At 46.6% G+C, this 13,563-nt stretch overlaps 1 protein-coding gene across 2 annotated transcripts in view; it reads right to left on the reverse strand.

Moving 5' to 3' along the window:
* Window positions 1–998: 998 nt before the first annotated feature.
* Window positions 999–13,563, reverse strand: part of gli3 (GLI family zinc finger 3) — a 97,575-nt gene continuing 85,010 nt past the window's right edge. For both annotated transcript variants that reach the window (XM_078291327.1, XM_078291326.1), the window contains exons 11-15: window positions 9,065–9,214; window positions 8,732–8,896; window positions 8,321–8,611; window positions 6,314–6,707; window positions 999–5,297 (exon numbers count right to left, since the gene is read on the reverse strand). In XM_078291327.1, coding sequence (XP_078147453.1) covers window positions 2,866–5,297; window positions 6,314–6,707; window positions 8,321–8,611; window positions 8,732–8,896; window positions 9,065–9,214 — 3,432 coding nt within the window. In that variant the 3' untranslated portion in view covers window positions 999–2,865. The remainder of the gene's footprint in view (window positions 5,298–6,313; window positions 6,708–8,320; window positions 8,612–8,731; window positions 8,897–9,064; window positions 9,215–13,563) is intronic.

Raw genomic sequence — 13,563 nt, forward strand, 5'->3', positions numbered from 1 at the left:
TCCTTTGAAGAAACTGTTTTCGACTGAGACGTCTGCAGCCTCGGAGCATCAAAGGTAAAAACGGCCTATCTTGTGTCCAGTTGGAACAATTTATGGCTCTCATGCTCCCTCTGCAGTGGAAATTCTTCTAACTGTACCCTTCATTTCCGCCATGTGATTGCACTTGTGTTGAGCTTCTAAAAAGCATAATAGAGACTCGCTTAGAAAAGATTCCCATTTTCTCTCTGTCTGGGAAAGGGGGAAATGATGTAAGATCTGCCTCTGCTTGCATCGACAGCACTGAAAAGGCTTCTGATGTGAGCTGATGGGCTGTCAGGCTAAAGGGTCTGTAAAAATGTGGGCTATAGTGGAATAACCACTGGTAAAGAGGTCAATGAGAATGAGTAATGCAGGGAGACTAGTGATACTAACACCTACTGGCTTTGATCTCATGGCAGACAGGGATCAGGGCATGACTGCTTTCAATCTCAGTCTGTAACCAAATAAGTAAATGATAATCATGCGTTTCATGAGGATGAAGTGCATGAAACCATCTTACAACATAATTGCAATTTCTTGTAATGATCAGAAGAGGGCAACAAAAGCACTAGCTATTCTCCATGAATGACGGTGTCGAAGTTGAAGGTGACTGCTCTGGAAACTCAGCTGCTTGTCTAATAATCTGTATTTCCATTTTTAATGAGAGGAATGGAATATATTCTCACCCAAAAAGCTAAGATAACACCAGACACTGCACATTTATTTACTATTTTGGCTCAGTTTTGACTTAAAACTCATAACCTAGCTCCATTGGATATGGTATGATCATATTTTGTCCCATTTTCAATCCCATTTTATTAAACATAATGTTTCTGTGTAAACGATAATGCTAGCAGTTCATTCTGTCTTTATAGTCTGTCTTGGTTTGGTGACTCCACAAAAACAAGCACTTAATTCAAACCAATAACATTTCCATATATTATTAAAACCAGCACACAAGCAAGAAAGGAGACTTAAAATATAATTTCCGTTTTTATTAAAACCATACAAACATTTGTAGTCAGTTATAAAAGAGCAAAGTGGCTCTTCTGGCAGAGGGGCAGTGCTGGGCACTCCACGCTCCCCTCTGAGCCAGATCTGCCTGGCCTCCACCCAGGGCCGGGAATCCCTGCTTTCAAAGTCAGTTCTTTATTGGCCCAAGGATCCTCCTCATATCTCCGCTAAATCTACAGAAAGAGTAATGTATTTACACATTTATATATAAAAGAGGACAATAAATGTGAAAACTAAAAAACAAAATCAAAGAAAAGTTGAATGCGTTTCGCAAATCTTGACTTTTCTGATATTCAGACTTTGCTTATATAAATGTTCTGTCATTTTTCTTTTCCAGGTCTCACAAGACACTTAACATGTTTATTCTTTTTATTTTTTTCATCATTCACAATGGAAGATTGGCAGTGATCTTTCTCTTTTTTCCGACAGGCAGATATAAGGCACATACCTCAATGTAATTCCCTCCTTTCAAAGGAAATGATTACTACTTCTTTCAACAACAAAAAAAACCACCATCAATGCACAGCTACAAAAATGACAAAAGTACCAAAAACAATAAAACAATTTGTACCTCATTGCTTTGACGCTGAATACTAGGTAAACTACTCAATATTCTGTGCGCAGTCACGTAAGACTGCAAGGCAATACTAACACTGTTGACAAAGTCACTGCAATACTTGATGGCAGTACACATTCTGAATTAAAGAGCTTTGGAGAAAATGACATGGATGATTTCCTATAAAACAAAACACATCATTTTATAGCATTTACCATCATGAGAGGGAAATTCATGTGCTGTGGACCACTGTTGGTCAGTAAGACAGATTAAAAACATGAAGCACTGAAATATCTATTTGTATAAGCATACATAAAGCACCAAATGGGACCCTTTATCATCAAGAAAAAAATGTCCATTTTCACATCAGCTCCGAACAACCGTGCAACCCAACGTCAAAAATCAGATTATCACTAACAGAATATAAAAACACGTTGTTATATACACCCGTGAGTACCTTACCAGACTAACTAAATCAAGCCATTTAGATATCAACTAGAAGACTATTTATGGTGCTTGTGAATTCTAAGACTTTGATGTGTTGTCCTTTTATTTTGGACTCAATACCATACTGTGATACTCTTGACAAAAACACCACTTGGTAAGACTTGGTAGAAGCACTGAAACATTAAGATTTACAGATTCGCAAAAGTAACATACAAACAAAATGACAATAGATGTAAATATACCACTTATCAAAAACTATGATATATAAAGTTACCATCGGGGCCTCTTAAGTTAAATGACCCATTTCTGACCTGCTGGAACGAGAATGGAATTAGAGGCTTTGTACCTATGGGATCGAAACGATAGATACTTGGCACATGGGCTAGTCTATGTACTTATAAAGACAGTGTTTATGTTTAACCTTGAATACATGCATTTATACCAACAGTGTGTACAGCAAAAAACAGTGACAATACACAGAATACTGTTTCAAAGAAGTGAGATTTTGCTCACCATCACATAGTAATACAAAGAGAAGGGCTTCCAAAAATAGCCTTCATTCCAGAAAAGGAATATAACTATTTATCTATACATATTTTTGACACATCCCTTTTCTGTGTGGGATGACAATTTTACAAAATAAATCTGTTTGGCAACTATCTCTTCCAGAACAATTTGTTTTACGTACATAATAAACCTCTCATAATTGCCACTTTTTTCTAAGTGTTACCATTTTTATCCTCTTTTTTTCATGAGTTCTTCACATACACCAGAGTTTTTCTCTTCCTTTTTCATTTTTCCCAAGGGAGGAGAGAGCAGAGAGAGAGCAGCTATTGCATGATAGCCAGGAACTTGCTCTCCTCAGCAAGGGTGGTGAGGAGGGAGCTCATGTCTCCGATGGCCATGTTGTTGAGGCCGGGCGCCACGCTGTGGAAGGTAGTGGATGCTCGAGGGGTGGTGAGCCGAGACGAGGTCCTGGACAGACCCTGGAAGATGGAGGGACTTAACACCCCTGATACCAGACTACCCTGGTCGTACCCATCCTCCAGCATGGCACCAAAGTCCAGACTTACCACCTCGTCCAGTACACCAGGCACACTGCTGTCCACTGTGCTGGTCACCTGGTCTGCACCGGGAGACAGGAGGGCGGCCGAGTCCCCGCTGCCACCGCCTCCGCCTCCGCCTTGTCCCACAGACTCAGCCATGGAGTCCAGCAAGCACTGGTCCTCCAGGACAGGGAAGGAGGACGCCTTGGGATCCACTGGCTCGAAGCAGAGCGGGTCACTGAAGCCCTGTTCTAAGTAGCCATGGTCCGGGGCCTCCAGTTTCAGCCCAGACACCTGGTGAGCCAGGGAACAGTGGGTCCCATTCCTCTGCAATTGCTGCTGCTGCTGGTTGAGGCTGGCCTGGATGCCATTGGTGTTCTCTGGATTGAGGTACTGCTGGGTCCTGGCCGGGTTCCTGTAGCTGCTGCCGACCGGCGGGCGAGGGGCAGGAGCCTGGGGATTGTGATGAATAACGGGACCCTGGGAGAGGCTGGGGAGGCTGGAGAGGCTGTCCATGGAGGCCCTGCTCAGGAGTAGGTTGCTCCCGATCTGGCACGAGGTGCTGCTGTTGTGGTTCTGCTGGAAGTGGCTCTGACTCTGAGGTCCATTGGAGGCCTGCTGTCTGTAGCCCTGGGGAAGAGGCCCAATGGTGATCTGTGAGAAGTCAGGCCTGCCAAAGGTGTTTGTGGGGTTGTGACCGTTCCCTCTCATCTCCATGCAGGAGTTAGTGGATGTCTCTAGCTTCACCCCTGGGTTGACTCTGCAAGCGGCCTGGGACTGGTTAGCCTGGGCACAACTGTTCTGGAAGTCACGGGTCAACCGCCCTTGCTGCTGCACCACCATGTTCCCAAACCTGCCAAAGGGAGCAGATGCGGCTCCATGTTCGGACCCCTGCCACCTCCCACACTGCCTCTGGTGGTTGTGCTCCCTCTGAGGAGATCGCTCGGCACTCCCAGAGCTGACCTCATTCCACTGGATGGGCAGCTTACTGGGGCTCTCTCTCTCTGCTACCTGCTGCTGGAGGCTGTGCGGCCCAGGGAAGGTCAGGTTCAACCCTGAGCCCTGGATCTGCTCCATCTCCCCTAAAGACGGGTGGGAGATGTCCCTTTGGCTGCCAGCTGTTTGGTCCTCGACGTGGAAGCCTCCGTCTGCCTGGGCCTGGGAGCGGAGGTACTGTACCAGGTCATCTGGTAGCATGTCCTCATCCCCCAGCAACAGGCCGGCCTCCCCCTCCTCCTCCATGGCCAGGGCTTCTAAGGCTGAGTGTTCTGTGATGCTGGGGGTGCAGGGTGAGTGCTGCAGGCCTCTCTGCAAGTTGCCCTCTGAGCGCGTATAGTTCTGCAGGCTAAAGCTGCGGCTTTCAGCTGTAGGGTGCTGCATCCCAGACAGAGGCGGAAGAGGGTGGAGGTTGTTAAGGCTGTTGAAGCGTTGCACTTGAGGCAGGCCGAAAGTATCAGGAGCCTGCGTCCGCACTGGGTCACTGGCCCTCCGATCGCAACTCCCTGGACCCTCGCCAGGATAGAAGACCCTCCTCCGGTAACCTGCATGTCCCATATACCCATTGGCGTACCCGTTGGTGTACCCGTTGGTGCCGTCACTGCAGCGGCGCGGCCTGACCACAGGGGGCAGCGAGTGGTTACCACCACTGTGACCGTCATCCATCATGGCCATGCGAGTCTTCAAGCTCATGCGCTCCATGTTGGGTAGAGGCGTTGGGGGTGGGCCGCCAGTCGCCGCTGCATACTTGGCTTTCAGGTGGTAGTGCTGGGCTGGGGTGAGATTGAGCATCCCCCGTGACCCTCCCCCTCCTCCCATGCCTCCTCCCCCTACACCTCCCCAGCCCCCACCTGAGAGTACCCCTCCACCCCCTCCTCCTCCCCCACCTCCACACTGGCTGGCCTCGCTGGAGCGTCGGGAGGCGTCGGTGGAGATGGGGTCGTAAGAGTCGGTGGAGCTAAGGTTATGGAGGCGGCGGTGGTGGGCGGCTGATGCCACACCCTCGCTCTGGGAAGCCTGGCTGGAGCGTCGGCTGGAGAAGCAGGGTGAGATGCCCGAGGAGCGCCGGCTGCTGCTCAGGTAGGCAGAGCTGGTGGCGCTGCCGCTGCTGTCGCGCCGGTCGCGGAGCAAATTGAGCACTGTCAGCTCCGTGCTGCCCAGCTCGGGATGAGGAGGAGGCTGAGGAGCAGACACACCCCACGGCCTGCCCAGACAGGATCCTGAGGAGAAACACAGAAAGAGAGGCAGAAAAGGAAGAGAGAAGATGGAGAGAAAAGAGCAGACAGATAGATAGGGGGGGAAAGGTTGGCGACAGATAGAGAAGTGGGAAAATGATGTGGTGAAAGGGAGATTACAGAAGGAAAAGAGAGAAGAAGAAGACAGATGAGTTAAGTGTAAGTGCACAGAGATCCCTCAGACAGATGCTGCCACAAACAACTGGCAGCACTTGGCCATGAAACATTGTTACATGCTATTCTGACTGATATGATATACAGCTTGATACGGGTTTGATACCATTTTCCAGCGGAACAGAAAATTTTAAGCATTTGTTTTGCCTGAATGCTTCAGCCCAGTTGGCAAGATGGAATTCAGGATAGTTAATCTCTCAAACTGTGATTTGTATACACATTTGGGGTGACTATCTAACTCTGCTGCTGTTTACAGCTGCTTCTTATCTGTAAAATGCCCAAGTGAGTGTTCTATGTGTGTCAAACTAAGACCGCTTCTACTTGCCATTGTAAAATTGTGAGGTTTGTAGACTTCAGTAAACCAGCACTTGGAACTGGATTTCCACACTCACTTGGACATCAAATTTTTTAATGAAAAACTGAAAAACAAATTGGCATATCTTGGAGTAAAACATGGCATTGGTCAATATTATGCATCACTGAGGCTACATATTTTACTCATGATCTTGACAAGTCAAAAAATCATGGTAATCATGAATTTTACTGCTGCTATATCAACAAAAATATCCATCACAGGGTTTTTCTCAGGATGTGAAGTGCTGATCCTAGGACAGAGATCTGAGACGTATTGATGAATTTGGATGCTATTTTATTTTAAAAAATCAAGTACTTTCAAGGCCATCCATTCATTTTCAAAAACTTTCAAGTCCTCAAATTCACAAACTTTCAAGTTGCGATGGATACACATGTTTATTCAAATCAATATGTAACAGAGGCTGTAATTTAGTGAATGTAAATGTGTTTGTAATTTTCTGAGGTGACCTTACCCTTCCCCAGGATGTTGGGTAGCGTGGAGCCTTTGGGGGGCGGTGTGGGGGACAGGGGCCCCAGCCTGGGCAGCGCTCCATTCACCTGCTTCAGCCTCTCCATCTTGATGTGCTCCATCCAGCGCAGGGGACGGCCAACACTTCGCCTCGCCTGCAGGGTCAGCATGGCCGCTGTCGCCGTGGAGACCGTGGAGTCCATGATGGGGGCTGGCTGACCCTCGCACTCCTCCTCCACCTCCTCTTCATTTTCCTCTTCCTCCTCATCCTCCTCCAGCCCCTCCCCTGGCGAGCGTCCGGCGCTCACAGCAAGCTGGACTCCACTGCTGGGATAGGCGCTGACGGGGGACTGGTCACTGCTGCATGTAGACTGACCGCCAGGGCTTGGCTGAGACGTCTGAGAGACAGACAGACAGGCAGACAGACAGACAGACAGACAGGCAGACAGACAGACAGACAGACAGACAGACAGGCAGGCAGACAGACAGAGGAAAGGAAGACAGAGAGACAGTTGGGAGAAGGGAGGAGATAAAGAAAGGAAATAGGAAAGCCAGATTATTATCAAGTTTATTTCAGATAACACGACGAGGACAAATGCACTATACCATATGTCACAAACGATGATACAATGTAATGCTTTGGAAGATGCATTTCCTATAACATCAGACAACAATAGTTATTCATAAAGTAATGATCATGAAAGATAATTTTCTTCATGTATCATTGTACATGTATCCCGTATCACTGCAGTTCCAACCGGTTCTCCAAACCAGAGAACCAATTGCTACAATGATTTATATTAACTCTTTTTTTATCAAAAGGTGTTTGATACACAGTTTTCATTGCATTACTGGGGCATGAGTAATGCCTCCCCCTGTGCCATCAGATGTGCTTGTCCGGACACACAAAAAACGCTCCAGAGGAGAAAATCATGTTTTGGGCTGACTGGCAAATAGGATAAAGGCTTCTTTTGAGACCGGCTAGTGCCTAATTGGGTTGTTTACTTTAAATTTTAGAAACTGTGGTGCACCGAGGAATAAGGGAATCACTTTTTTGGCAGAGAGTGTCAGCAGTGTTTAGAGACTACTCACCCTGTTTACTATGAATGAATTTGGCTGAGCAATTGAGCCCTAGGCACTATTGGGCATACTTTCAATACACACTGCCCTCATGCCGTTGGAAATGCACTTAGTTCTGCCCAAAGGCATGGGCATTGCTCACTGAAATATATCGCCCTCAGTAAATATCACTGCCACTCTTCAACATAAAGTACAATGAAGAGAGAAGAATAACCTTGTAATGAATGTGAGGGATGAGAGAAGCCTACAATGAGAACAAATCTGGATCGTTTTGGGTGAAAGTGTCTAATAATTGTGATGGGATGAGAACATAAATCCAATAAATCCAACAGACAATGAAAGGAATGGGCAAGCAAGGAACAAGTGAGATTTAGAAGGAAGGTTTTACGAATGCAACGTGAAGGGACACCTATCTCACCTGATTACCCACTGTCCTTAGAAAGGGAAGGAGTGAAATGCCGAAGCATTGGATAGAAGAAAACATTTACTCATTAGAAGGGGTCAGTGTCAAATGTGCATGCCTGCTACACAAACACACACACACACACATATCATTGTTAAAACACACACAAACCTTAATGTTAAGCATACAAACTGGGTTTCATTCAACTTAGGAGAATGGTATTAAAAAGCATTAGACAAGGCTGCAGGGGAGAAAATATTATTAGTGTGGATCAGTGGAACCTCAGAGAAAATGAAGTGTTTCTTTCCAAAATGAACTATCTATGAAAAACTTCAGACCTACTATTACAGAATGTTTGTTGGAATAAAGTTAATCACATTATGGGTTATTATTGAAGTTATGAGACATCTGAAGATGTTTTCTTACACGCCACTATTTTTGAGGATAGAATCAGTTGCGGTTTTGAAATACTGACTAATGAATTTCAGGTAGCAAAATCTTTCCGAAATGAACCGTGTCAAGTCTTACCATGGGCTTCTCTGTCTTGATGGACTTGACCTGCAGACATTCATCCTGTTTTGAGGTAGCGTGGTTGTACTCCCTTTGGTCCGTGTACCCGCCCAGGGGCAGTTGCCCTGGCGACCGGCCCTGGCCGTTGCCCCCGGGCTCCCGGGGCTGGGGAGGGGGGCGCGGGTAATCGCCACGCTGTTTCTTGGTGACGTGCGCCTCGGGCCCGTGCACCGTCTTGACGTGCTTGCGTAAGGAGCTCGGGTCCGTGTAGCGCTTGGTGCATCCTGGGATTTTACACACGTACGGTTTCTAAAAAGGAGAGGAGATGAGGAGTGAGGAGTCGATCGTCTACATCGAATTCTAATACCAGTAGCAAAGTCAAGGGAGCGTGACGGGATTTTGACTGTGTAAAAATATGTTTGTGAGCACCTCATTTGAGTGTGTGCGATTCTGATGTTTCGCCCGGTCCGAGGCGTTGGAGAAGGCCTTGTTGCAGCCTTCGTGCTCACACACATAAGGTTTCTCTCCAGTGTGGGAGCGCAGGTGAGTCTTCAGGTTTTCCAGACGGGAGTAAGCCTTGGCACAGCCTTCAAACTGCAGGAAGAGAGGGAGGAGGAGGACAACACCCACGCATCCTTTAGTGTACTTGTAATACATAAAGTCGCCTGAGACCTGATCTAAAAAACAAGGATGCATTAAAAGCGTTTTTTCATGTACAAGTCAATTGATGTCGAGTAAACGAACGGATAGGAGCGTCCTTACTGTGCACTTGTGTGGTTTTTCCCCAGTATGCCTGCGCATGTGGACCACCAGCATGTACTGGGCCTTGAAGGGCTTCTGCTCCCGCGAACAATCGTCCCACCGACACACAAACTCCTTCTTCTCCCCGTGGATGTGGTCGTTGTTTATGTGCTGGAAGAGGAGACGAGAGAACATTAACCAGAGCGACTGGGTCTGTATGAGGATATTGTATTTACTGTGGTGCATAATGGGAATGAAGGAAGTGACTAAGTGGAAAATCGTTCCGTCTTGAATTGATTTGTTGTTCTTGTTGAGGAAATTTTTGTCATAAATTTTGTTGCTCTGTACAAAAGGGCAGAAGAGGCAAACACAACCTCCTGTTTCCTGTTTTCAATTTCTTTTCATGTTGTTTTGATACAACAGTTTCTCCCATTTCATTTCTTTCATCCCATCCCTCTTAACTCTTTCCTTCCTTTGTTTCTAGCTTTTCTCTTTCTCGCCTTCCCCTCCGCCGGAATCTGCACACAGAGGAATAAAGGCAGGCTTGTGAGTCTCAGTGTCCGATCTGAACGGGATTTTCAAATAAAACCCTGTCACTTCGCATCACATTGGGCCCTTGCCCCGCCGTGACAAGTGCTGACAGTTGTGCTGCCGTGGCAACTTCCAATCTGAGGCTTAGGAGGGAGGGGAGGTGGGAGGGAGGTGAGGGGATAGGGCGAGAAATCAAAAGTTCAGTGAAGGCATCTGAAATGCAAGGGTTTTACAACTCCAGCCAAGCATTATATCTGTGAGCAGCAGCTTCCTCTCGCTCCATCCCCCTCTCTCTTCCCATTTCTCTCTGTCTTTTCACTAACTGTCTCATATACTGACCAGTAAAACGGGGTAAGTGGTGGATGTTACGGAGGAATGAAGGAGGTGAGGAGAAAAAAAAAAATGGCATGCAGACGGAGAATCCTCCGGGGATGAAGTCAACATCTGGCTCTCTTTCAAAGACAACAGTGTGTGGTGGCCTCTGAAGTGCCTTTCCGAGAGCAATTTAAACCCAGGGAGACAGACACAATATCCTGACCAAAAGGAACCAGTATTATTACATTCCAGAGCAAGAGTCTTTTACCTTGGGGGGGGGGGGGGGTTGGGCAGTGGGAGAGAAGGGGAGGGGATAAATAGAGACTTGACTTTGAACGGTCTTAAATGTCTGGGGAAAACACGCTTTCTTTGAGCACTTACTTGCAAGGCTGTTGAACTATAAAACATGCAGAAAAGAAGCAAATAAAAGCAAAAAAGGCAAACGAACAGTAAAAAAAAAAAAGAAAAGTAGGCCCCCCATTACACTCAGGGTCACTTTTGGCCTTCCTTTTTAACTACTGTACTCAGATAAGGGAATAGAACCCATATAGTTGAAGGCATTCTCAAGGTATGTGCATGTGTGTGTGTGTGTGTGTGTGTGTGTGTGTGTGTGTGCCAGGGTTAGTGCCCCTCCAGGCGTGACAATCCCCTGACAATGGCATCTTTGTGCTGTCCCACTGCCCCTCCCCCTGACCAGCTAGTGACCCCACACACAACCATGACCATGACATCCACACAGCTCCTCGTCCCCATCAAAGCGAGGGAATCGCCCCACAACACACACCGCCCTATGAGATCTGACCTTTCTTCAAGACATTTTGCCCCTAAGGCTCCTAACTTCAAAACAGCTGCACTCACCTCCCACTATATATAGTAGGAGTGCTCCAATACAGCCAGATACACACATATAGGCCTACCGCCAGAGCAAGCTCCACTGTTCACCGCATCCAAATCCCAAATGTATCAATAAATGAGTCAGCGCTGTAGCAGTGGGGTGTGATAGCAAAAAAAAAAGGCTAAAATTGACATTAATATATCCGCAAAGGTCCTCCATTATTTTCACTTGACAATTTTTAATTTAAAAGTGACAAAACAAGACTAATTCCACAGAAAATGATTGGGGACTGGACGACCACAGACGTTAGTGAAGTTTCCCCAAGATTGATCTCCTCCCCTCCTCAGTCAGAGCCGCAGAAAACCTCGGCCTCCTCTCCTCTTTTTCTTCCTCCGCTCTGTGAGGGAATCCCTGTGGCAAGCGATCGGTCTGTAGCGAGCGGCGTTCAATATCCCCCGGCTGAGAGCGATGGGAGCGCCGTGGCGTTGGATCACGCCGGCGGCTGGCACAACACGAGCACACACACACACGCACACACACACACGGATACACACCGTATCTGTACAAATGAAGGAGGTCGTTGACGGATGTGATGCATGAGCCCCTGAGCTGACAGAGAGGGGGACAGACAGTGCGGGGAGAGGGGCCGCCGAGAAACCTAATGGCATGATCTAATGGCAATTCTTATTGAATCAATAATCTCCATGCTGAGCGGACAGGCCCCGTTGGCCGGCTAAATCGACAAACAGGTGCTGATAGCGGCGGCGCGGCGGGTTATTCATCTTCCCCCTGCCAGCTTATCGGCCAACAACTGTAAAAACGCCACCAAGATGGATTTAGGAGGGAGTCGCACGACAGAGAGCGCCGGGGACACGGACACAGGGGACACTGAAGCCGTCTGTGACGTCGGAGAGGCGCACACACACACACACACACACACACACACACACACACACACACACACACATACATACATACATACAGGTGCAGATACTGTATTCTTAGTCCAGACCCCTGCCGTAAGTGAATGGCCATGCAAAAACACAAACAATTTTACACTTGGATTGGTGTATTTATGTATTCTCGGAAAATAAAGGCCTCCGTTTTCAAATTATTTTCACTCCCTCTATGCCAAGGCTCAAATCGTGGATTTACACCCACGCATCTCTACACACATTACTGTAATACCCAGAATCCTATCATTACTTTGCTATTTCCCAGCATTTGCCCACTTCAGTATCCATCTCCATGTCTCCTTATCAAACTCTCTCTGGGACACGGCCCTCATGCATTAGAATGCAAGCGTGCATGAAAAGAGGGCCTGTTTACAAGGCAATTTCACTAAGCTGTGGGACCCGCAACACCGTTTAGCTTTATCAAACACCGCCTAATAAATCATATGCTCTTTTGTGATGTCAGTTGCTGAAGCGCTTTGTGTAAAGAGAGGGGAAAAAAGAGCAGGAAAAAAAAAGGCAAAGAAGGGAGGGAAGGAGGGAAGGAGGGAGGGAGGGAGGGAGAAAGTAAAAGGGGAAAGATTGAGAGAGAGAGAGAGGGAGGGAGCGAGGGAGGGTGAGAGTGAGAGAGCGAGGGAGGAGGGGGCAGGGAGCTAGAATTGGCATGTGTAATTCAGCACAGTCTTTTCATCTTAGAGTAAGATACTCCAGACAGATAAGGGGCCTAATCCTTCTCCTGATCAAAAAAAATCTGCATTTTACCAATTAAAGGCCTGTGCCAGCAGCCAGAGAGGGGGGCCGCCTTCAGACTGCGCCCACGTTTATCTCCCTCCAACACCGGGGAGGCAGCAGCAGCAGCAGCAGCAGCAGCAGCAGCCGCACAGCGCTGCACACTGGAGAACCAGCCCTCCATCTAAGAACAAGGACATCACAGCGCCACCTAGGCACATGACCTGGAACAGCAGAGTCGACTGAGGAGGGTAGGAAAGGGCTGATCAACTGTGAGAACACACACACACACACACACACACACACACACATACCGACAGACACACACACACACATACACAGCATCTCACTGAACACTACTCCCACCCCCATCAGAGATCCTCTCTATATCCCCCCACTTAGTCTAGCCAACATATTTCCAAATCTGCCACTGGCAGGGTTGGGTAGCTTACTTTAAAAATGTATTCCATTACATCATCAAAATTGTAATCAGTAACGTAATGCAAATTATCCAAACTCAGTAATGTATTCTGATTATTTTCAGTTACTGTCAGCTTACTTTGCTGTATTTGAGGTATAAATATACAGATAAGAATAAGTGAAAAATGACATTGAATACCTGCCGCTATTTAAATGCGAGTAAAGTATTCCCAGAAATAATCCTAATAATAATAATCCTAACAAAATACAGTTACATTTTTTTGTGTATAAAATATGTAAATATATAGGTCTCAAGCCAGGAATGGTTTAACCACAACAACATGTGAAGTCATGCCACACTATAAAATATAAGAACTAATGATACTCAGTGATATTTCTCTAAGTGGTCAGGACACAACAATAAGATATATAAACTTAGAAAGAATAGTCACAGAAAACAGTCCAACACCTTGCTGTGTTTTTCATAACATCATACTCAGATGACTTTTTGATCAAGAACAATAACTCTACTCTAAAGCCACTTGTTATTAAAAGACTGTTATATCACAGAGAGGACAATACTCCTTAAGTTGAATTTTTCATCATATGAGAACGCTGTATAGTTATTTTCTTATGGATTGCACCATGGCTCGGCCGAAAGGGGAAGTATCAGGAATAGATCAATGAGAAATAATAAAAGCTTGTTGAGCAAGGCCATATTAGGGAATTATAGAAGT

The sequence above is a fragment of the Centroberyx gerrardi genome, chromosome 22 (genome assembly GCF_048128805.1).
Source record: "Centroberyx gerrardi isolate f3 chromosome 22, fCenGer3.hap1.cur.20231027, whole genome shotgun sequence".
NCBI lineage: Eukaryota > Metazoa > Chordata > Actinopteri > Beryciformes > Berycidae > Centroberyx > Centroberyx gerrardi.